General features: G+C 33.2%; 1 protein-coding gene across 1 annotated transcript in view; it reads right to left on the bottom strand.

Moving 5' to 3' along the window:
- LOC144447848 (arf-GAP with GTPase, ANK repeat and PH domain-containing protein 1-like) overlaps positions 1-24213 on the bottom strand; it is a 100807-nt gene extending 76594 nt beyond the window's left edge. The window contains exon 1 of the mRNA XM_078137964.1: positions 23966-24213. Within this exon, the coding sequence (XP_077994090.1) occupies positions 23966-24131 (166 nt within the window). The 5' untranslated portion in view covers positions 24132-24213. The remainder of the gene's footprint in view (positions 1-23965) is intronic.
- Positions 24214-26047: the final 1834 nt, after the last annotated feature.

Below are 26047 nucleotides of genomic sequence, written 5' to 3'. Positions count from 1 at the left end.
TACCAAAAAGTTGTGGGAAAGCAAGAATTATGTTCAAAAATATTTTGTGGTAAAGTCAAGTTTATACTTGTAATCAGCAAAATGCACACATCCTTTCATAAATATTCGTAAAGTCTATATTTCAATAAAAAATAAAGTTACTATCAGACAAAAAGTTACTAAAAACAAGAATCTGTTCAACAAAATTTTGGCGGGAAAATAGTTGTAGAATGTAGTTTAATAATGCCATTGCCTGACACATATGGATTACATTACCATTCATGTGTGTTGCCCCCAAGTTGACTCAGACTACACACCATTATCAATCCTCAATTATTTCTTGCAATTTGAGACTCACTTTCCTCCCATCATTCCATGAGATCAAATGAGAAATATCATCTGCTGACATTTTCACTCCAATGACCTTATTTGTTGTTGTTTTTAGTTAAAATGACTTGAATCACTACTATGTGTAGGACATGTCCTCAAATTGCTAATTGGTATTTAATGATAATGGTGATGATAATGATGTTTTCTAAATGGCATGCTAATTAAACATCAACAATCAAACCATAACTTGAAGATAATTTACATGTAAGATAAATGATTGTATATACTGACTAAGCTTCATTCTGTAACATTTTGTGACTGACTCCACATTCCAAATTTGAATGACTCTGAGAATTCTAGCAAAAAAATTCATGCTAAACATGCTAAAACTTGGATGTTTCATTTCTTTGATCTGTGTATTACTTTGAAAGCAAAATTGAAGAACAATATATCCCTACATACTAGTAGTTTTTTAAAAACATTTTGTTCTTTTCATCACTGTTTGCTCATCAAAAATCATTCTAAGAATATGAATGTACTGTCATTTCAGGATCAGTCACGGGGCTGGCAAAAATCAAAAGAACTTGAAATTTGAAATAATTCTACTGAGAGTTTCCAATAAACACACAGTAGATAGCGGTAAAAGTTTCCAATGTTTCAGCACCCTCAACACACATGTACAACAAATCAATGAAACCATCATTATACAGAATGAAATGCATGAAAAGTAAAATCAACATGAGGTCCTCAATTACCATTTTCAATGGAAATATATTCCTCTGTGAATCACACTGATCATAGGGTATTTTCATCAGTCAAATTATGATGAAATAACAGCTCCATATGGGTCAACAAATTACCAAGATAATTCTACAATTTGACTATCTCCAGGAAGCCAAGCTGCCAATCAGCACTTCTGAGTTGCCCCTGGAGTGAATCCATGACATTCTGAATTCAAAAACGACCTTACATCTACTATAAATTCTGATATTCTGAATCCAAAAACGACTTTACTTTTAATCCTGATATTCTGAATCCAAAAACGACTTTACTTTTAATCCTGATATTCTGAATCCAAAAACGACTTTACTTTTAATCCTGATATTCTGAATCCAAAAACAACCTTAATTTTAATATCAATACTCACACCAGTACATTTTTCAGCATACAAACCTGATTTTAAATTTCTTAGATCAGATATTGAATCAAAACTGAACATATCACCAATTGACAATATTCGTATAATTTGATAGCTGTGATCAAATCCCTGCTGTTTCCACTACTTGACCCAGCCTGACTCCTTGACCTTGGCTTGACCTTTCCTACACTGTTGGCATCCAAGACATATCACGCATACTAATTATATTTTCATTCATTCTGATCAAATTTCGTCCCCTATTTGATATCAATCTGGTAGGGATGAGAAGGGTCAAGGAAGAATATGAAAATATAAACTTTTATGAGATCCTATAAAAGAGATGTTATTGCATTCAAAATTATGGGTGAAAATATTATATCTTACCATTTGTTTTTGTAATTATATTGATTCATGAATTTCCTTTTTTGATCTAAATGTATTTGTATTCACACATTTGTTTACTTGTGTCATCTTTTCAGTTTCCTAAATAAAATGGCATAAAAAAATTAATTTACAAATTTTTGACAAGAACTCATAATACATGGGTATTTTTCTACAATTCTTGCCTAAAATGAAGTTGAAAAACACCAAAAGTTATTAAAATAGGATAATTTTGATATTCATATTTTTGGCGGGAAGCTACTTGGTACGACAATATCGATATCTCTGCTTTGTAGGTTTCAGATAGATTTCTACTTGATGTGATGTGTTCAGTGAGACAATACGATGACTCATCTGTCTCAATGTTTATTAAATAATGGAATTTCACCCGGGACTCAATTGAAAGCAACGAAAGTAACTTATTTGATAGTAGTAAGAAAATTGAGGTCAAAGGTCGAAGGTCACATTATGAGACTTTAACATGTGTGTAATTTTACAACACATGCATTTATGTATTTGTAAAGTGTTTTTCAGTGCACTAGTAAGCTGAACTGACAAGGCTCTATTGCCCAAGTTATAAATCTACTGGAGGTGAAAATGGCAAAAACGAAAAGTTTATTGAGTGATACTAAACATGAAAAAGTGGTAATTAAAATAGTAAAGAATGAAAATTTTCGAAACAATTTGTAATTTTCATTCATTTATGTATAAACACATCATATACCATGTATAGTGCTTGTTACAAACAGTTTGACATATACTGAACACTTTACTTGTTAAACAGCTTCTGTATATTATCAACATACACACTGACATTTGTAACAATACTGACATGTACATCTGTCTTAAGGGATGATTGCACGATGTCACACAAGCTCAATAAGAGAACTTCATTCATTTAGCAGGAGAGGCGGTCTGCCATCAATGTGATTGCTGAACTTCATTTTCACACTACTAACCAAATTTCAATGGAAAACTTTCACTCACCCAATGATAACAGCTTTTGTATTTACTACTGAGATGTTGATAAGTTGATACAAATTTATTTCTAATATGAGACATGGTGCTGGGTTTCTGGTAATATTTTAATGTGTTTACAATCATGTTTTCACATTACATCACTCCTACATTGTAGTTGTGTGACCACTAGTTTTCATCATAGCTTACATCATATCTAAATGTTTGATGTCACACTTGTGAACGTTCGTTTAGGAGGATGGGATTTGACCTAAAGAAACGATGTTCATTTGTTGAGCTTGTGCGTCATTGTGCGACTGTCCCTAAAGTTTACTGTTGTGCCATTTTGTCAGCAAAGTCAGCATGTAAAGTCAGTATGTAAAGTCAGCATGTAAAGTCAGTATGTAAAGTCAGTATATAAAGTCAGTGGTTAAAACTATTTCTCATATGTGTATATTCTATCAAATGTACACAATGCAATGTACAGTACAGTACGTGTTATATTTAGTCCCAAAATGGCATGATTTTTACAAATTACACATTTTAGATGATGTGGCTGTCATCAGCCGAAATTAGTATGATTCAATACTACGCAACTTGATACACACACTAATAACAAATGCATAAATAAAGCAGCGCTATTTAAATCAACTACTTATTTCCAATGGTGAGATCTTCAAGTAGCATTACCCAGCGTACATACAAAATAGGAAAATGATTGAACATTCAAATCAGTGCCAAAGAGACGAAACGTTACGCACTTCACAACTCCAATAAGAGTCCTTCATCTATAGAAAATGTACCGTAGTTGACTATGCAATTTGTTAAGTTGAAAACACGATTGTGTCGTATGTACTTTGTAATTGACAATAGCCACTATTCTCATTGATGTACATTAAATTCTATTATGTAAAGCGGTGACTATTGTGAACACAGCATCTTTAGGAGTCTAATATGGTACTTGGTATGAGTCATAGACTTATTATATACATGTTATCATAACTATGTATTTGTAGCATGTTATCCTAAGGGTGGATTTTGGTTTAACACATCTCTATGGTCAATATTACAATGTATTAAATTTAAAGATACATTTCTTTGCCTATGAAATGGAAAATTGTCGATAAAAATACAACATTAATGAATCATCCCCAGTATTTTTATCTGATCTGTCATCACCAGTGACTTACTTTAACTTATTATTATTATTACTAATTATGAATAATATTACGGGGGGGGGGGGGGGGGGGGGGGGGGGGGGGGTTCTTAAATATCACTAAACATGGAATTGACAAATATGTGTATTCATGTGTATTTCATGCTTAAAATATTTTCATATTTTCCAGTAAAAGGTAAAATCACCTTCAAAAAGTAAAAAAAATCTGTCCACTTAACGTCTAGGCAACAAAATAATATAATTTAAGACACTGATCAAGTTCAAAAACTTAGCCAGTATCTTTACAATGAAATTCTACATATGGGCTTTATTGAAAATCATATTTTGCCAATATCATATGTTAATTATTTAAAACTGTCGGGACACCACACTGTTGATTTGTAATTATAATTAGACAGTCACACACAATCTAAAAATAGTTGCATTAGATGACATTGGTGGAACTAGACCAGGGGATTTAGTTGACCTTTGACCTTTGTATTGTCAAGTCAATCAATGGTACAATGTACATCTACATATGTATAGTAATCTACATCTACATGCAGAATACATGTACATGTAGAACCTTGGGTAGCTGGATTCATATCATAAGAATGAGTTTTCAGTGGCTATACAATAGCTGACTGGGTGTATCTGTAGGGTTAGGGGTTTCTTTAATTGCATGTGTTACATACACACACACACACACACACACACACACACACACACACACACACACACACACACACACACATTGAAACACATATATAAAAACAAAATTTGTTGCTGCTGCTTGTTCCTGTGTTTATTTATGACTCAGAGGTTGGAAATAATATTTGTGAACATTTACACAACAAATTAAAGTTTCAGTTTCATTTGAATTTTCAGTCTGTATTTTCGTAAATATACACATCAAAGGATTACTTGAGTACATGTATATATACATGATATAGGCACTATGTGTATCTGTTGACAGCAGCATGTGTGTCTTTGCACCACAATACACAAATTTCACACATGAATGCCCTTGAAAATTAGCAGGTAGAGTTAGTAGTAAGTAGTCTGCCAGTCAATGTAACATTTCAATCATCAATGATATACTTACTTTCCCCTCACTGATTAACAGTGTGTGGTTTGTTTGGAAACAGTAACCAGAACACATATGTTACAAACTTAACTTACACAAAGTCACTCACTGTAAAACAAACATTCCTGACCTTCTGTGTTGTTTCCTATGTACTGATGGTGGCTGGTTCTCTTCCTGTAGGCTTCTGAATCTCTGTAATCACTTTATGTGAAAGTAAATTACAACTTTCTGTTTTACAGGTAAAATTTACTAGCTTAAAGGGCTATGTTTCAATCCCCAGGTCATCACATTAGTCATTGCATCAGTGTAACAAGGTCGTATCTGCTATACATTGTACAATGATAGCAGATATGACCTTTAACTATTGCATGACAGATAAAATTTACTAGCTTAAAGGGCTGTGTTTCAATCCCAGGTCATTATATTATTAGTCGTTGTGTCAGTGCTGTAAGGTTATATATCTGCTATACATTGTACAATGATAGCAGATATGACCTTATTGCTCTGAGAGGTAAAATTTAGTAGCTTAAAAGGCTATGTTTCAATCCTGGGTCATCACATTAGTCGTTGCTGTCAGTGCTATAGTATAAGGTCATATCCACTATACATTGTACAACTTGTATAATAATAGCAGATATGACCTTTTAACTGACAGCAATGTAGTGTTATCTTTAAATAATAGGTATTACATGAGATTCTTTCTGGACCATCTTTCCTATAGTGCTACTAAACAACCTATTTCATACCTCCCAATTTGGTGGTCAAATCTCCTGTAACTGAGAAAGTGATCTATGAGTCGTGAATTTTTGTAATTGGTTAATAAAGGATAAATCTATGTGTTCATGAGACCACACAAATATACAAATGTACATGTGGGTGACTGTGTGATACACCATTACATATATATATCATATTTAATACCTAACAATTAAAGTGTTATACTTTGACCTGTCTGACCTTGGGAATGGTACACCTGTACAAGCCCCCTCCCCACCTCTCACTCCACCACCTCTCACCCCAATTATTATCTACACGATTAAAGTTTGCATGAATATGTATATTATTGTACCACATTCCCTTGTTCTCATGCAATGACACTTTTTTATAAAAACAACGTACCAAAGAGGAGAACAACATGTACATGTACATCACCAAATATGTAAAGCAGATGCAAAGTCCCAATAAATTTTTAGAGGACCACACAACCATGGTTTCCATACATACATATATTATTTCATATCTCCATATCTCATATCCTGTATCCTAGTAATGGATTGACCTATATTGATTAAGGTTAGCCACAAGTCAACATTTGGTCTAAATGACTACACAACTGTCAAACACTCGCAGCACAGAAACAGACAAATGGCATGCAACATAGGCATATTTTTAATGGAATACTAAAGAGAACACATCTTCATGCCTAATGTCCAACTGAAAATCCTTACACACTGTGCACTATTAGTCTTAGCCATAAATCAGTTCCTAAGTACCCATACATCCTGACATCTAAGCCTCAGGCTAGAAATTCCCACGATATGTTTCATAACCAAACAATGAAGCATGGTAATACGAAAACATACGACAAACAATATATGAATTATTTAGTATTATTCCGTCTGTCGAGAATCAAAGCCTACTTCTTATCAATAATATAAATGTTTGCAATCATGACGGCGTATTTTCTGGAACTATGTTATTTATTTGACTTGTGAGATGTGCCAAGTTAAATAGCTGACTGGATAACAACAGGTGCAAGGTAAACTAAGCCTGAGGGGGTGCAATACTTAGTGAATAGGGTGTTAGGCATAATGCACACGCCTGGAGCATGGTGTAAGTACAGTTAGTTCTAAATCATTGTTTACAGCCAATAAACTAGCAGTTAATTAACATTACAATGGCATGGTTAAATTCAGTGAACACTATTAGTATTTAGATGCTCAGAATTACAACCATTGACATCAACTCTGAATATTCCCTGCTGCCTGATATCATGTACATTTCATCATATGTAAGAGTCTGCCATCAATTTTACATTACACATGGCTCAAATTTAACTTCCACACTCTGGTAGTCAGATTGACATATATGTAAACCAAGTGAACTGTCACACAATTTTCTATTGTTTTCCACTGTCTAACAGCTAGATTACCACCTTATATAAGTTATAATAAATTTGGAAGTCTACATGTACATGTACATGTAGGTGCAATGTTTAAAAGTATACATGTATATGTGCCTTGACTACTACTGAATTTTAGCCCTGACATATACAAATGTGAACGAGACTGCGACAGATATCTGGTTGAAGAACAAACCATTACATAAACAAAGATTTACCATAGTACTATACCACGTACATTGTCTTATAATATATACATGTACAACAGTATGCCATCCCCAAAACCTGTTCCAATGCATTATACAAGAATTTGCCAACCCCCCTCCCGCCATACCAAATTATCGTACATTGCATTACACTAGTATTTGACATCAAAAAATCATGTACATGTACATTGAATACACACGGAGTCAGCCACATATTTTCACTTTGAGCAACCACTATGGATTATTATAATTATTTCATACTGAAAGCAGGTACATGAAATATGTACAAGGGCAATACAAGCTGTTGAGTCAATATGGATTATCTCAATTTAATCACTTGAGCAGCTGGTGAAAAATTATTCACATTTCACTTGTGATGTACACAAAAATTTAGGAATATAACTTTCCTAATACACATCAATTCATTGTTATTACAATAAAACCTATACAGGATTGTATTACATATTCCAAAACACAGTAATATAATGTGTACCTTTTTTGTTGTTGTGATAAAAATATTTCAACAATTCACACCACACATTCATAATGTAAATACATGATGGTAGTGATTCTTTCATACATGTATATACCATCAACAGTTATATTTAGATGTATACCTCATAAACAAACACACAAAAGCTCTTACTGCAATTAAGCACCCTTGTTATTTAAATTCACTTGGATATAAATTTTAATTTAATTATCTTGTTTGGGAGCTAAAGGTTGTAACAACAAACAATTCACAATTTGCTGTCATGTTAGAACATCATTGTCATAATTAGTATTAGTACTTTCAATATTTGAGTACAATTCATCACTCTTTAATACTAATGTTGTTTTTGTCCTTCAGAAATTTTTTTCCATTGACAATTTTTTCACAATACATTATTTTCTTTGGAACAATATTTTTAATGCATTTGAATACATGTTTGCATACACACCGGTGACATACATGTATGTAATTGTGTAATACAAATACACACTTTTTTCTCTGTCGTCTTTCACTCTTGTGTTTTTTCCATTTCCTTTCAACAGGGTACATGTATTTCCAATTATGGGAGAATGTTATCCAACCTTTAGCAAAAAACAGTGTAAACATATACTATACAACAGACAACTGTGAGCATCAGTACAACAACCAAAATAAAACCATTTAAGTTACCAAGATGAAAATGGGTCAGAACGTGGGGTGGAAAAACTCACTAAAGTTTCACCAATTAGTCAGATTCAAGCTATTTTCGTGCTCATTAACAGTAGAGTGTAGGTTGGTCACAGTGTTTCTCTTCACATAATTGTTCAGTCTGGTGTACACTGACGTTTCGACTTGTTACACGTACAATGTACATCCCAACATACAAACCACACAATGTCATACTACTACTTTACATGTATGTAATACTAGGGGCAGTTCTATTTCCAATTACTATGTCAGTATTGGAAGTGTGACAGTAAGATGGCATCTGAAGGTCGCTTGTTTAAACAACCTAATAGGACTTTGATGTGGCTGCAGGTGAAATACTAGATATAGCAAATACGTGTACGCTTGTAAACAGATGGATGACATTATATTGAACGGCATGCTCCTGTAACTTTACTAGTCTTACAATTTACTCAACAGGCACGTTTGAGACACATTACGCCACAAAATGTTTCAAAAGTTGAGATAGTGGCAATGATTATTTCACTTTCATATTATGTTATTTGTCAACATTTTCCTGATGTCCAAGCATCGTCCATAATACACACAGGACTATATTTCAAGACAGTTCATAAAATGTAGTGGTTTATTCATAAAAAACACACAGACTAACAAAGTGGAACATTTAAATAGTTTACGACTGACTCATGAAATTTGAAGGTGAAAGTTGAATAGAGAAACAAAAATACAGTGGTTAGGAGGTGAAAAGGGGGCGTGTCTCTTGGCCATCAACTCTTTGTGAGAAAATTCCCTTTATGTTAGAATGTGCCTCTGACTTTGAAGAATGAAAACAAAGAATGTTAAAAGTTGTACAGATTTATTACAATTACATGTTATTGATGGTACAATTCTCTTCAAATGTTTTATTGAATTGGGAGGTACCAACATGTGTAAACCAATTCGCACAACCTTACTCATTTCAGCTTAGAATCTATTTTTGCTATTTTCACTTTTCACTTTTCCTACTATAAAATTTAACACCCAAACACTACTTATCTACACTTAAACCTTACAAATATCTTTTTAATGCAACTAAAGTATTCATAATCTGACGACCTAAGTTTTTTATCCTGTGAGAATTTTGGCCTTGAAAATAAGGTATTTCATCTGAGCACACTAAAGACAACATTTAAACTCTAGTTGTACAAATATTATTCATTTACAAATTACAAAATGTATTTGCAATTTAGGACTTCATCACAGTGAAAAGAACTTTCAAAATACTGGGGAGAAAAAATTTATGTTGAAATCCATGTAGGATTTTTCCATCATTCGCGGACCATTTTCTACGTTAGTGTAGTGTATGACCAAGAAAATGTCTTACAAGGTGAACACTAGGATGTTTAAACGTGTGTATGCAAAAGATAAAGATAAAATATCAACGTTGTCAAGTCCTTTTTAGGAACAAAAAATTCGCATCTTCCTTTGAACTTGGAGTGTTTCCTGTACATGTACATTTATCATTATTCTGACAAGTTGCATATCATAGTGTAAATACATTTATATACAATACAAACAGACATTAACAGGTTCTCTAAGTAGAATATGTCATGCATGATTTTTTTTTCATGCAAAATTGATGGCTGTGAAAAACAAATCAAATTTCATTGCGATGGCTGTTTTATTGCTTGATGCTTGACTAGCTGCCGAATTTGTTCACCTGAGATTCTGAAGGTCATATAGTCAGAGTTAGGAAACATGAAAATTCAACATCAAAATAACTTATGAAATAAGCCGTACTGAGGATAGGTCAATATTTGTGATACAATCTTTCAGATGCCTATAGTAGAAGTGTGTAAATTTACAGATTGATGAAAAATGTCTTGAAGGTATAATGAGTAATTTTATCGGCGAGGCCACCTGAATAATGTAACATCTACATTTCTGTACAGTCTATAGAGCCTGGAGTTGACTCAGTCTAAGGATAAGAGCAGTCTTGATGTTGTTTGTCTTTCTTACTTTCACCTCTTTTTGCACCTTTCGTTTGTTGTCTACATTTTGTAGTATTAACGCCTTAGACTTCTTAGATCTGTTGTTGTATGTACATTTTCTGTGAACACATGGTGAAACCTGGTCAGAGAGATTTTCTTCTCTTTTTTTTTATTCGTTTTTTTTTTTAGACAATCATATATTTTTGGTTCTATGCATTCAAGAACATCCAATTTTCCTTTTTTTTTCAAACAATCATACAAAATATATCTTGAAGGTGAAAGGAAATCAACCGCATTGTTAATAACTCTATTAAATACTTGTACACGTTGGGGGTATTTAATAGTGAATCAAAATTTATGAAATATGGCTTTGAGGCACCATAAATAAACCAATCAACATAATTTTACCTTGGAAGCTATGAGTAGTACATTAAATAACTATTAAGTATTTGTCTGGGGGGCAAACAGTTGTTTTGCTAAAGACAGGGTGATCTCCATACACACCATGTACATGTACATGTACATTATACCAGTGATGGCATCCTATATACGTATCTGGAAACCAGGCCAATATTTTACAGCATAATCGTGTTTTTGTTATGCTAATTTACCCATACAGTACATATTTTATGGCGAACACTGTGAGCATGGTTAGCATATTTGGCCAAAATCAATGCAAAATCTGCAGTTTTATATGTGATCTCCAACAAAATTACATTTAAGAACGTGTGCAAAATGGCATCATCAATTCCCCCCAGTTTCTGTTTCCAGCCTCTGATAAATTTAGCCAAAATGCAGCACAGGTTAAATTGAAAGTGTCAAAATTACTCACACCTGACTCTTGTATTTGAATGATTCCATTGTGTGTTTTAATACTACAATAACTGTAAATGCAATTCTAAATTTGTTAATACCCCCCAACAGTTAAACCTACTTACACAATGCAAGACTATAGTTATACAAACAATGTACTTCAGCCTACATCATACCTCTACAGTCAAACATGTCGTTTCACTCACAAAGATTTATTTCACTTAAAATAATAAATTATTTCGTCAGGATTTGTGACAAAATTCACTTATGACTTATTGGAAATGATCAGAGTGGAAATTTTAGTAGGTATTCTCGGGGAATTTTATGTTACCACATGATAAACATTTATAGGAATGAATATAAAACTTGATGATAAAGTATTGCATGCAATACCAAAGACTGTAAGATACATGTATATCATGTTGTTTTGCCTGAATAGTACTACTACAAATGTAGTAGTACATACTAGCCTAGAAATGAATTCATTGTCATGGTTTTATTCAAGTCATAACCTTCAATCATATCCTGGTTCTCTGTCTCCATAATGTCTACAGCTGTGAGACAGAAATAGATTGTTGAAAGGAAATTGAAAGACTACTGACTATCATATAATTGTCTTAACGCTATTGTTTAGGTTCCTGTTTGTTGACCAATCATTTATGTGCCTGTGAAAGAAAGTATGACCTGTCTATGTTAACAATGTATGTATGTACATATACGTATATACCTACAAATTGCAATACAGTGAAAAAAGAAAATGGATGGCTAACTTCTTGTAAAGTACAACAGAAACAAAATGATATATAAATACCCTGGGAACATATATTTTCTGTAGAGCTTTCAACGCATAACTGTACAGTGCCTATGAACTTTACTGAGAATTGGATACGGGTGCTCTATAAACCACTGATTGATTGATTGATTGATTGATTGATTGATTGATTGATTGATTGATTGATTGATCGATCAATCGATCGATCGATTGCTCAACTGATGTATGGTACTACTAGTAGTCCTTCTATACCCACCCAGGTTGGACAATGCAAAATGAAATGGATGATGGCCAACTGCACGTAAAAATACAGATACAGGCCTTACAACAGAAACGAAATGAATATACCAGTACAATGTATACATGTATACTGTAGACTAGCCGTTTCTTTGTTTTCATGTGTATTTTAATCCATGTATGTCTTAACAGCTCACTTGACTCTCTAAAGTATTAGTAAATATGCTAACATTCCTGTGCAGGTGCAGAATAGGTTGCATACATTACAAAGAACCTTGGAAGCACTGGTTACATGTACATCATTCATAGAGACTGAAATAGAATGTGTAGCAATGATCCAAATCACCTTTGTCTGCACTCAGACCACTAAAAGTTCTTTTAGTAGTCTGAGGTCTGTATGATGTGTACAAAGTTTAGAGTTAAAAGCCTAATGCAATTCATACAACAATACTGTTTTTTCCTGTCTGAGAGCGAAAGTAACCTTGTTACATAGAAAACATGTCACATACTAGAGAGCACACATTTCATGGGTCATGACACATGGCTGCTACTAATAGATTAGAGACAGGCTAGCATTGAGATCTAATACTAATACTAGACAACAAAAGGGTAGTTTTGTGAAGACAAGGATTATTCTATTTGTATGTAAACAAGTAACATCCTTGCTAACTGGTGTCTTTACTTGACACAAATGCTAACATTGTTCGTGGCATGTTCTGACCACCTATATGTAATCCTGTCCGGACTCTTACAGAACAGCTCCATTTGACCTAAAGCACAAAGATGAATTGTCACACGATCATGTCCAAGGACATACATATGTACATAATTTGCTTAACATAGTCTGTCCTTCTCAAAATTAATTCAATTTCTTCATATTTTTCTGCCAACAATAAGTATTATTTTATTGTTCTTGTTTGGTATTGTGTACATTGTACATGTATGTTGTCTGCTTCTAAGTTCTCATAGTGCTCAATGCCATTTCACAAACCCAAGAGCAAAAAATGGGGTGTGCCCCGGGTATATCATATATGAACACATCTACATATAATTCATATTTTTAAATCAAATAATTTACCAATATATTTATGATTATGACAGACTAAATCCTTCAAAAGATTGACAAATGAAACAACTACTCTGACCCTAAAGGAAATGGGTTTGTTTACAACCCTTTAACACATTTAACTGATTTGGTTCAAAATTCCCTACTTTGCTGAGAATCAGCTAGTGTACACGTATCAACCTACGAACCTTTTTATATTTCGGTTCTTGTCAAATTCACTTCATCAATTCCGAAGTCTTGGTCAATAATCACATGATGCCATTAACACCTGGCGAAAACACTCAGTCTACTGAAGAAGTCAATCGAGTCTTGATGAAATATCTGGACTGTACAAGGTAGCATTTCCTGCTTGTGATAAAATAACTTTTATATATGAAACCAAGCTGATGAATATCTTTGGATCTTCCATCAAGCTACTACACATACAATCCTAACCTACATACCTTTAAATAGTTGTGAACAGATCACACTACTTTTTAACCAAACCAAGTGAAGAATTAGATCACTTTCAACTCAATTCAGCATTATAATGGACTACTGGGCTAATGAGGTACATTACGTACGTTCACAGAGAATACTGCAAATCTGACACCTGATTCGATCGACTGAAAATTCACAATATTCACCGACAATGGAAACTATCACTACACTGTCAGTTCTTTGTCACTGGTTAAGCAATTACTACCAGTAGTCTATACACCTACAAGTAAAGTGATTTCACTGAAATTTTATTTACCAATTAATGCCACACAGCACATAATTCGACACTCTTTCTGAGTTAATTTGATTGCTTGAATACCTTTCAAGAATGTGACACTGAAATTACAGACTGTCAGGTTTGTCTTTGTCAGAAGTACATTTAATGTCACTTTGATACGCAGACATATTAGAATTCTGTGAACAAACGATGAAGTTCTAATTTTAAACTGCTTTCACATTATATACAGGTACAAATATTGATTTATGCTGATACAATCAAGTCAAGATGACCCTTACAGAGATCAAAAAAATTTCACTCATCTTTAAAGTGACCATATGGATGAGAATTTGAAATTTATTTTAGAATTTTAATTGATAAAATAATGTTATCACGGCGTCCTACTTGAAAAATCAATGTGAAACAGCAAAGACAAAGTCTGTGTTTATAACTCAATACATTGAAAAAAGATAAAATATGTGTAAAACTTTTGTTATTGTATGTACATAAACAAACATTTTAAGCATTTATTAATCTTTTGCAATTTATAAAATTTCAAATAAGGCCTTTGTCTTTGCTGTTTTACATTGATTTTCAAGTAGGAAGCCATGATAACATTGCTCTACATGTATAAATTAAAATTCCAAAATAAATTTCAAATCCTCATCCATATGGCCACTTATAAGCCTTACATTTTCTTAAATTTTTCATGGATCTTACCTTTATAATATTTTAATCAAAATAATGAAATTTGAATAATCTTATTTCTCATTGTGCAATCATCTATGATGAATACTTGAAATGCAGTGTTTAGGGATTAATGTTATATAATAAATGCCACAAAATTTGCATTTTGAATAATTACAAAAATAGAAATGTCAGTTTCATTGTACTGATGGACTTAATGCATCATTGTGTACAGTAAAAGTAGTTCTGAAATCACTGTGACAAATAAACAAACCAGTAAACACTCTCAATAAACCCTTCATTAGTATCATTCAGATGAAATCAAATCAAGCACAGTTATCAACTAATAGTAATTGATATTGAAGTCATAATTATCATTTTTAAGATCAATAATTAATCATGATATTTACATGTATGTGTACGAAATATAGACTATAAATGTATGCCAGAAAAAAATTATTTTCACTGGAAAAAATTCAATTTTGACGCCGAGTGAATGTTCTAAATTTATGTAATTTTAAAACCACATCAAAATTTGATTCTATTTTTGGCAGTATAGATTTGGTGCACATTATTTTATAGTGCACATATTCAGGTATTTCAACAAGGTACATGTTCTAGTCAAACTGCCATCTGGAGCATCAAATCTCAAGATCTTCCTTGTCTTGACACATGTATGTTATCCATGGCATCGATTCTCAAGATTTCTCTTCATAGCATCTACTCTATGATCCATCCTAATTCTATTTACCAAAAATGTGAAACTATGGTTTCACACCTAATATGCACATTCACAGAATCATACATGTCTGTATCTGCTGGCATGATCTGCTGGCTGATTACGCCTACATTTCTAGCAGAATTACTAATTCACCTAGTATACACGTAATATTCATGCATTTGTAGGCATATTATGTGTTCATGATTCAATAAAAGCTTGACAACATTTCTCAAATTCAACCAAAATCAACAGACACACATTCTCTGCCATGTCAATTTACAATATTGTAATAAGACAATGCACACACTTATTGTACTACAACCTCCACCCTAACTTCTGTAATACATAAAGTACACACAATCTACACCATACTGTTGTTGCTCTATCAAACATGTCAATATTTGCCATGACAGGAAATATTTAATATGTTGACTGCAAACTGTACATGTGCAAATGCAATTATGTAGAGATTTCAGATTATGTACTTGTGTTGTTGACATTACATTTGTAATTCCTCTGTTTTGTGCCTGTCAGAGACCTTAAAACCGGAATTTGTATTTTGTTACATGTATGCCAATCACATGTAAATGTAGCTGAATTCAGACAGGATATACATGTCACATGACCATGTCACCTGATACTAGAAATCCTCAGAATTCATCAACACATTTTCAATTTAACTTAAATTCTAAAAAATTTTGATCAGGAAGGTATCAAATCACACATCCGTTTAAATTCTTCAGATTTAAAAACTGATGGATACAACTACACCCTGTCTTTTGTCTTTGCTTTTTTTCTGATGTAGAACAATGCTAAATATCATTACTATTAGCACACTGTCCTTTCTACAATTTACAGCGATTATGGCATCAAAGGACCGAAATATGTTGAAATATTTTATGTACTTTCTGTCTGTAACTCATATTGACTGATATTGCTTATGTAAATACACCTGTTTGGATTTATTTGTATCAAAATATCTGCCTTATTTTTGGTCTACCTGGTACATCAAAATCTCTCGCCATACATTCCTCAGTACTGTACTCTATTTACTAAAGTAAGTTGTTTTAATGACTGCATTATACAAAATGTACAATTAATGAATAAAAAAGACAGCCACAGGATACAGATGTGATGTAATAGACAGACATATTTGGCATAGCTGGGACATGGTTGTATTACCAGGGGGCACACCTGATACATGTATGTTAATACCTGCCAGTCCCAATTGACTGTTATCATAACACCACCCCTATATAGTGTATAGTTTGAAGTAGTAATCAAACAGTCAATACAATATGAATGCTGTGTTACTAAAAATTTAGTACTCTGAAATTCATTATCATTGCCAAGGTACTGCAAAGATAGAATACAAAATAATATAAATATATACAGTCCTAAAATGGAGTCATGTTACCAGTTAACTGTTTACTGAAGTCTGTTTGATATCAGATATTATTATCTGCAATAACACAAATCCTAACATTACAAAATTAAATTATTTATGTACTAAAATATATGTACTTCACCTCTGATGCTACAAAAAGAAACTTAAGCATCAGATACGTAAAGTTTAAATTTTAGTACATAAACAACAATGTTTTGTAAGTGCACTATAAAGTAGGTAAAACCTATGTGAGTTCTCCTGTCATTTTTACCGGAGTTCCCCAACCTTCTAGCTAAAACACTCAACAATTTCATTTTGTTATTTGGACACAAGAAGACTCATAGAGGTGACTTGCACCTGTTCATCTATACCTGAATTACTAATATTTTATTGTTTGTCATTTACAGCTGGTTTTCTACTAATCTACATGTATATAGATCTGTATGTTCTGTGGCTTTTGTTGTTAGTTTTCTACTGTACCTGTAGTGTGTAAGAAGCATAATAAATAAATGAATTAAACAAACTTATATATGATTATACATTGTGGTTCTAGTTTTACTGTGACGGTTCATTTCACAAATTCATGTAGAAACAATGAGATATGATTTTTTTAAAAATTCACAATGTATTTATTCCACTTTGTTACATCAAATAACACTATTTTTCTCACTATGTTTTGTAACATTTGTATTTTTTTCAGACATGATTTTAGGTTCTTTCTAATCAATGACACTTGATTATGTTGACACATGATTAAGGTAACCCAGGTCAAACCTTTAATTTGGGTCATACCACACATGAATAGAATGTACAGCAATCATCAGATGAATTCCATGGTTTGTAATCTTGAAGTTGAGAGCTTCCCAATAGTATAAGATAAATACATCTGTGAAATTCAAGACTTACCAAAAGTTTAATGCCCATATGTTCTATGTATCATATGTACATGTACATGTATGTATGTTCTTGCGTCCTAAATACATAATGAAATAACTGTTGCCATGAACATTTTATTAGATTTATTTTAACATTTTGTGCAATGTATAAGAACACTGTAAACTGTTTCAGACTCCAAAACATGTGGTAAATTTTGATACAAGGTGGTCAGATCACTTTACATGTCTATATGCTAGGGAGTAAAATCATTAGCAGATTTGACACTTGTCATTTTCTGTTGTACTGAATACATCAATGATACACATATACATGTACACGCATGTACGCACCCATCCATCCTCCCCACACTCACATGCATACATACATACATACATACATACATACATACATACATACATACATACATACATACATACATACACACACACACACACACACACACATACATACATACATACATACATACATACATACATACATACATACATACATACACACACACACACACATACATACATACACACACACACACACACACACAAACACACACAAACACACATACATGTAATATTGTCAATTTGTGTACATGTAAACTGCGATGGAAATTTTAAATTCACTGTAAAATTGAATTAATTAATTAAAAGGTGTGGCAATGATTTGAGTAAGAACGACATGAAATAGTTACAGATTTCATTTGACATAGCATCTAGTATATATAGAGTCCATAATACATCATTAAATTGAATTTGAAGTATTAAGCCGACCTCATCAAATGTAAATTCACACCCACTGAAATCCAATCCCCCTAATTAATTCCTTAGACATACATGTAAATCCTCATTACTATTCTACAATTTATTACAAATAATTACAACACATACCTAGTATAGTCTAAAACAATCAGTTGGTCTTCCTATAATATTGAATCAAATTTCCCCTCATGAATTATACAACCTGAGATTTCAGGATTCAAGATAATATATTAACAGAAAGTAGAGTACAACTTTTTTATTTGATTAGGATAAAATTGGACAGGTAATATGATTATGCGGTTGGAACGTCACTAAAATAAATGAAAAATCCTGACATACAGGTAGAAAATTTGTTTTTGGATGACATGGTGTTCAATATATGATGACCTAAAGAGATGCTAATGACCAAGAGTTCAACTCAAGAACAATTTTCACTTGATGGGCTGACAACAACCCTTTTCCTATTCAGGTCCAACTTGCATGTACATGACCAAAAATATTCATCAGCTAAGCTGCTTGGTAGATCAAATGATTTACCAATATATAACACACAAACAGTTGACCTATGCTTGTGTGTTTTATAACCTTTGTAAATCATACTTGTGCATCTAGTACCTAATTCTTAATATGTTTCGTTTAGTTTTCAGACGTTCAAAAATAGTTGAGTTTCACAACACACATTTTGAGTCAAGTGTTTCCCTATTTTGTCCACCAAGTGTCTGATTTTCTAATTCAGCAAAGGATGTCTGACAGTAAACAGATTCATAAGGTTGCAACTTCATGTGTTGACATGAACAAAAGTACTATGTAACTTGGTTGTGTGTCAAAGAACATTACTACAGTATCAAGGATGTCTGTCCAACGTAAACAGTTTGTTTCCTTCACTCAACATCCTGCAAATACACAGCTTAAATTTCTTTAAGACAGCCATTACAATGTTGTATTCTGAGTCGAGTGTGTCACAATTTTGTTACTGATTTTGCCCACCAAGTAAATAATATCAAATTCTGCCTATTATCAAGAATGTCTGTCAAAAAGCAAATGTTTTGTTTTCTGCAAATATAGTGAAGCTTAATTTTCTTTAATTAAGAGCGTCTATCTAATACAACATTTTACATATCGAATCAACTGTACCACAATTTTGTCCATGATTCAACACAAAGTATATGATATCAAATTCAGCATATTATTAATATCAAGGATGTCTGTCAAAATACAAACATTTTCTTTTCTTGACTCAGCATCCTGCAAATATTTTTGGCTTAAATTTTCTTTAACAGGGTGGATAACATTTGATAACAGAATAAATAACGATATTTTCAAGAGACAGTCCCAATATCAGAGTACAGTTCTTAATTAAATGTTGTTTATACACCGAGTCGCGAGTCAAATGCATGCACTGGTTACAATAACCTCTTGAAATTCTTAGCATACTGGCCCCTCTTTATACAATAAGCGTACACCATGCATCGCCAATATATAGATTCCAGAACCACTGATTATAATGCCTATGTTCTTTTCATATGTTTAATAATACATTCACAAAGCCAGCTGTATCTGATCATTTCATTCTTTGAACCACATTTTGAGAAACCTGCCATTACATGAGGCACACACTTAATATGTACATGTTCATGATACATGCATATTTTAAATCTTGACACTTTGCCCGCATGATACTGTCTGCATTGTGAAAATATCATTATCATTTCACACTGTTCATTGCTGACAAACGTGAACCAATTTTCTTCTCTTTGGCCAAGTTACAGGTGAGTTTCACTGAAGACATTCAAAGAGATACATGCATATGTATTAATTTGTGAAGTGTTCTAGCTGAGGTTTGGGAACCTTGCTAACAGAAACTGGGAAAAAGTTTAACTTGATAATTCACAATTATATTATATTTGTAATTTTCGTGAGGAACCCTGATTAAGTGACTATAGAATGCTGACAGATTTTACCTCCTTACCACCCTTAAACAAACACACTGGTCAGGAACCCTGGTAAAATGACTGAGGAACTCAGGCAGTTTTTATCTGCTTACCACACTCAGTAGCAAACCCACCACTCTGTGTACACTGTATTGTCAATGACCAGTGAAATGACATATCTGTCATAAATGCTTATAAGCATATTTCAATAATTTCTAATAAAAACTTAAATTCTAATATATTAAAAACTTTTGATACATACAAATTAAATGTCCTGTTGTAAAAATTAATTTTCTTTTCCTTATATTAAAACATATTTTAATTTTCACAGGAACTCAAAATATATAATGAGCAACAAAAAATGAAATACCTTAGTGACAATAATTTTATACATACATGCAATTAATATTTCATGATTCAACTACCAATTTGAAATGTCTAAAGATTATTTCATTTAATTTACAAAGATACGCAGTATGATTGATGGTTGTTAACAATTTTGTAAATTATGCATCACTGATTACCATGGCAACCTAATGGAAAATAAGGACGGAAAATAATAATGGTTCTTTCTACTATTGACATACGACTCATCAAATCATGTGAAATTAGGCCTCTTTCAATTCAAAATGATCATTGGTTGGATGGATTAGAGGCACTAATGTAAAAAATACCAGTTACCATGGAAACAAATGTGGCAATGTGCTTTCTTTCTTTGCTTTCTATGATTATCTTGTTGATACAATAAATCAACAATACATATTGTACAGACAAACGGATGTGAAATTGAATAGAACGATAGGTTCCTGACCTAAATTGTCTGAGCTTACGCTTGGGTGTAGTCAGGGGTCAAAGGTCACCCATCTTACTTGAATCATTGAAATACATTCAGAATGCATTCATTTTCAATTATAGAAACACACAGGGTGGTTTTAATGCAATATTATGTTCTTCATAGAATTCTTCCTCATGAATAATCTTAAGGTCAGTACAGGTCACACTTAAAGAGGCGACTGACAACCTTCAATTGGAGTGTGAATACTGCTGACACTTTTGTCAGTTCTGAAGTGATTGGTTAAAAATCTACCTGAGTTCGTCTTACATTTTACTGAGTTATTCATGCAAAGGAAGGTTTAATATCAAATAAAAAGTGCTCCTCATAAATATTATGATTATAAGTACAGTAACTAGGAATTGTCCATGCATGAGGAACACAATACATCTAGGCTTTAATACTTTCCATTTACTTTGTAACCAGAATTCTAAAACGTTAGCGAATACGCAAACCAGACAAAAAAAAAATTTACATACATATGTAGAAAATATTGTATACTTTTAATCTAACTGCACTTTCTACCAGAATCTTACAATTGAGTACAAACAACTTTGACTACATTTTGTATATTACAGTAAATTTTTTAAATCAAAAAATTTCAGCCATTTATTTTATCATCATGTACACATCAACGCAAGTATTCTAACATTGTACTGAACTTTGGTGTCTCATTCACTTTAGCAGATCATGATACCCACAGTAATCATTTGAAGCCCTACAACAAAATCAGACATCATGTTTTTAAGATTTGTGAAATTACCGATTTCACTAAAAAATCAAGATGTCCCTTATGTTGAAGACCAAAATTATTGTAAATGTATAAGCTTAAAAATTTACATAATTGTAATATCAGAGAGGTATTTATTGATAAAGACACACAATATTGATACGCACTGACACACCTCTCCCCACAGCACTGAACCCTATGTTGTGTACAGCATACATTTGTAAAGACAAACATAAGAACCCCAAACTATTATAAAGTTCCATATTATGTGAAAATTATTACTTGTTAAATTCATAAAAACTGTCATCCTATCGAAACAAGACATAATTCAAATTCATTTACAGAAATATCGTGGGAAAAACTTACGAGATTTTCTGACCGGGAAAAGGTTTGCCATATCAGAACACACCCCGACAGCACATAGTACGAGATAAATATTTGTAGAAATACTATACATGTATGTACATTGGGTGATACACTACTAAGCAATTTTGATGGCCTCAACTTGACAACATATAATTCATCACAAAGAGCTGAACTAAGCACATTATTGCTTATAGAACAACTCTCATGTTACACCACATCAGAATCTTGGCAGACAATGTTTCAAGAAGTATCTCTCAAAACATGACACCCAAATGTCTAACATTACCACACTGGGTGATGATGCACTACTATATTATTTTGCTCAGCTCAACTTGATTTACATAATTCACAATGAGCTGAACGAAGCACATTAAACTGCTTATGATATACAATTATGAGATCACTAAACTCTCACTCTACACCAGATCAGAATATTGGCCAACAATATTTTAGGAAAATAATCTTTCAAAATTTGACACCCAATTGTCTAACATTAGCATACTGGAATATTGACTTTGTGAGCTTCAATGGGTTATGAGTCCACTAAAAGTGTTTGATCAATATATGCAATGTTATCTATTCATCAATAAATTTGACCATTGCATTGACCTACTTTCATCTGGCCCCAATGGTCAGATCACCACTTCAATGAACAGCCCAGCATACAGAATTAAAGCGATAAATATTTCACATACCTTAAATTTGGCTGTAAATGCAACAGCTCTGTCAACACAAACTCCTTATTAATAACGCTATGATATGAACTCAGGCCTACCAAGCTAAGAATAACTTCATATTTCTAATTTAAGTATTTCAGACAAGATAAAAAACAAAAACAAAACATTCCTATGTTCATTTTTATCATGAAAAGTATAACTGTGTGCAGTTTACAATAAACTGTATGTTAACACTGTACTCCAGTAAGATAACAGTATGAGAGTTCGCCAACACTAAATTTAGGAAATACGTGGGAGTATACATGTAGTACTTAGTAATGCAGGGCAGACACAAATTGTAAACAATGTCGGTGTATCAAAAAATATAGCTTCAAAAAAATTGCCAAAGAACAGACACTTGCGTGTCAATATTAGTACACTTTTACGATGTGCACTCAACCCATACCAAATACTAGACGGTCGGCGCTGGTTTTATTTCTTATTATAATTACTGACTCGCTCGATGAACGGGGGAGTGTCAACGGTATCTTGTAACCTGATCAGGGTTTTAAACGCTGACTGTCCCGTTCGCTGGCAAGAGTACGATCCAAGGTCATGACATCTCGTTGATGACAATTGCGTTAAAAATTCGGCCACAACAGTACACATATCGGGACAATGATTTATTCCGGCCTCAACACAAAGCTGATAAATAAAAGACACTGCCGACCGATTACTAAAACGGTCTGAAGGTGTCGGAGTAAATGTAAACAACCTAACACGTGAAAATAAACACATAATAATGTTTTGGGGGCAGCTGTGAGGTTGAAGATGTAACGTGAGTGTATACTCGCAGACGAACGGTGCCAAGGTAAAATTACCTACGGCAATCAGCATAAGTTGAAGGGTTTGGAAAGAAAATGTAAAACAACGTACCTTCTATGCATACAACATGTTCACGTAATGAGTTCTGCAGAAGGGGATCATCCGCTTGCTCCAGTAAATCGTAAATGGCATAGATATGAGGATGGACACTTTCGAATCGCTGGATTTCTTCCCTGATTGCCAGCGAGTTACTAAACTCCGGGTGGTACAGATTCATCTTGTACTAGGTTGTATATATCCCACGATCATTAAGCCATAGTTTTGCTGAAAATCGCAGTTTTCGTGGCCGAAGCGAAGAAGTATGACACACACGGGAAATGTAGGAAATTTGAAACACAGCTGTGTAGACATGCGCAGTATTTTAGACAGCTCCCAGAATGCAATAGGTTTCCTTTGACAACGGCAATGAACTTGAAGTCGAAGGTCGTGATTCTTTCGAGAGTTAGGAAACCCGGGAGGAAAACTCTCTCAGTTACAAAATTCATTTCATAAATAGAGGAAAAATAACAGTTTTGTTAGGCGATCGATTGTAGTTTTTCAAGTGGGAACGAATACAACAGCGCACTGGGCTGGGCAGTCCAACTACACATGTAGCATTTGTGCCAGTGGTAGTAGTTGGACTTCTGACAAACGGGTACACTCAGTGCAGTGCATGAGAAAGTCACTGTATTTCACGAAGCCCCCATCCCTCCCTTCACACATGGTTTACATATGTACATAACTGTGGAGTTTCCATACCCAACATTTGCCTTGGATCGCGTGACCAGGTATTAAAAACTTCAAAAATTAATTTCTGGCTGGTGTGCGTAAAACTTTAAGCTTTCGTGTCTTCCGAACGTCTAGTCTGTCAAAATCTATCCTCAATAAAAACACGTTTTATTTTGCCTGGGTTTAAGTCCATATGCTAATAAGGAGCACTGACAAACTGATTTTATACTCGAATTCGTGGTCCAAGAAAAAAACAAAAGAGTACTATTACAAATGCAAGAGGGCGGTATATACAAAAACTCTAACATTTTTTTTCGTTTATGGAGTTTACAATTTAGAGATGAAACACTTGGCAAAACCAAGACAGAAGAAAATACCAAAAAATAAGTTCACAAGTTCCAAATCATGCTTGTTTGGCCATTTATTAAACTCTAAATTTCTTTATTTAGTCTTCTCAGAGATACTATCCTATCGTCAGGACAGACTAAGTCCTGACATCTTTCCAGTGCTGTTTTGACTGTTTGTGAAGGTCTGTTGCATCATATATGGAAGATTTGAACCTCATCAAAACTATGAAATATATCAAGAATATTTCAACCATAGATGCCTATGTTTCAACCAAGTCTGGTAAAGACTATTTTAATTAAAGGAAAGGTCCAATCAAATGATATAATGCTATTTTTATTGATAAAATAAATGTGTCACAAGTGATTTATACCATTTCTTTTAACTCAATTATCTTCGGTATAGCTTAAAACATTGGTGTTAGCTTCCGAAATAACAAAGTCATGTATGTCGTCATTTTGCCCTTAATACAGTGCCCGCCAGTGTTCACTTTGAGAAATTATGACGACACGTCACCATCCTGTCACTGAAGGAAAAGTATTCCATTTATAAAGCCAGTAAATGTTACCGGTTCCTGATCGGATTGCTAAGGCACATGTATCACTAATTCAAGATTGCCAGGGAAGGGTACAGATCCGGGGTACAGATAAAGGGCTGACGTACAGTCGTTGGCCACATGTCCCTTTCAGCCTTTTACCATCAGTATATAGAGTAAAAGATCCCAATTTCTGTATTATTGGATGAGACACATGCCGGAAACATCTAACCAAGTCACTAAAAGTATAAATATTACAATATCAAATTGTACCAACGATTAAAGTGACAGTCTGTCATGACCAAGAAAATGTACATTTTCTACTAATTTCAATGTACACGTAATATCTGAATAAAAAAATGTTTAGAGACATTTCTCAGAAGTTAATTATGCACAAAGTGACTCGAAAAAGAAGTTGGTGTTTTTCGAATATATTGGTACCCCAAAATATCATTTTATTATGTCATAATTTGATCATACAAGTCTTTCCGATAAGAATTCTAGTTTTTAGACATGGTTAACATTTTTTAGTAGTTGGAATATTA

Source organism: Glandiceps talaboti, chromosome 16 (assembly GCF_964340395.1).
Source record: "Glandiceps talaboti chromosome 16, keGlaTala1.1, whole genome shotgun sequence".
In the NCBI taxonomy this organism is placed as follows: domain Eukaryota; kingdom Metazoa; phylum Hemichordata; class Enteropneusta; family Spengelidae; genus Glandiceps; species Glandiceps talaboti.
The sequence above is the reverse complement of the archived record's forward strand: the minus strand, read 5'-3'. Positions and strand labels throughout refer to the sequence as shown.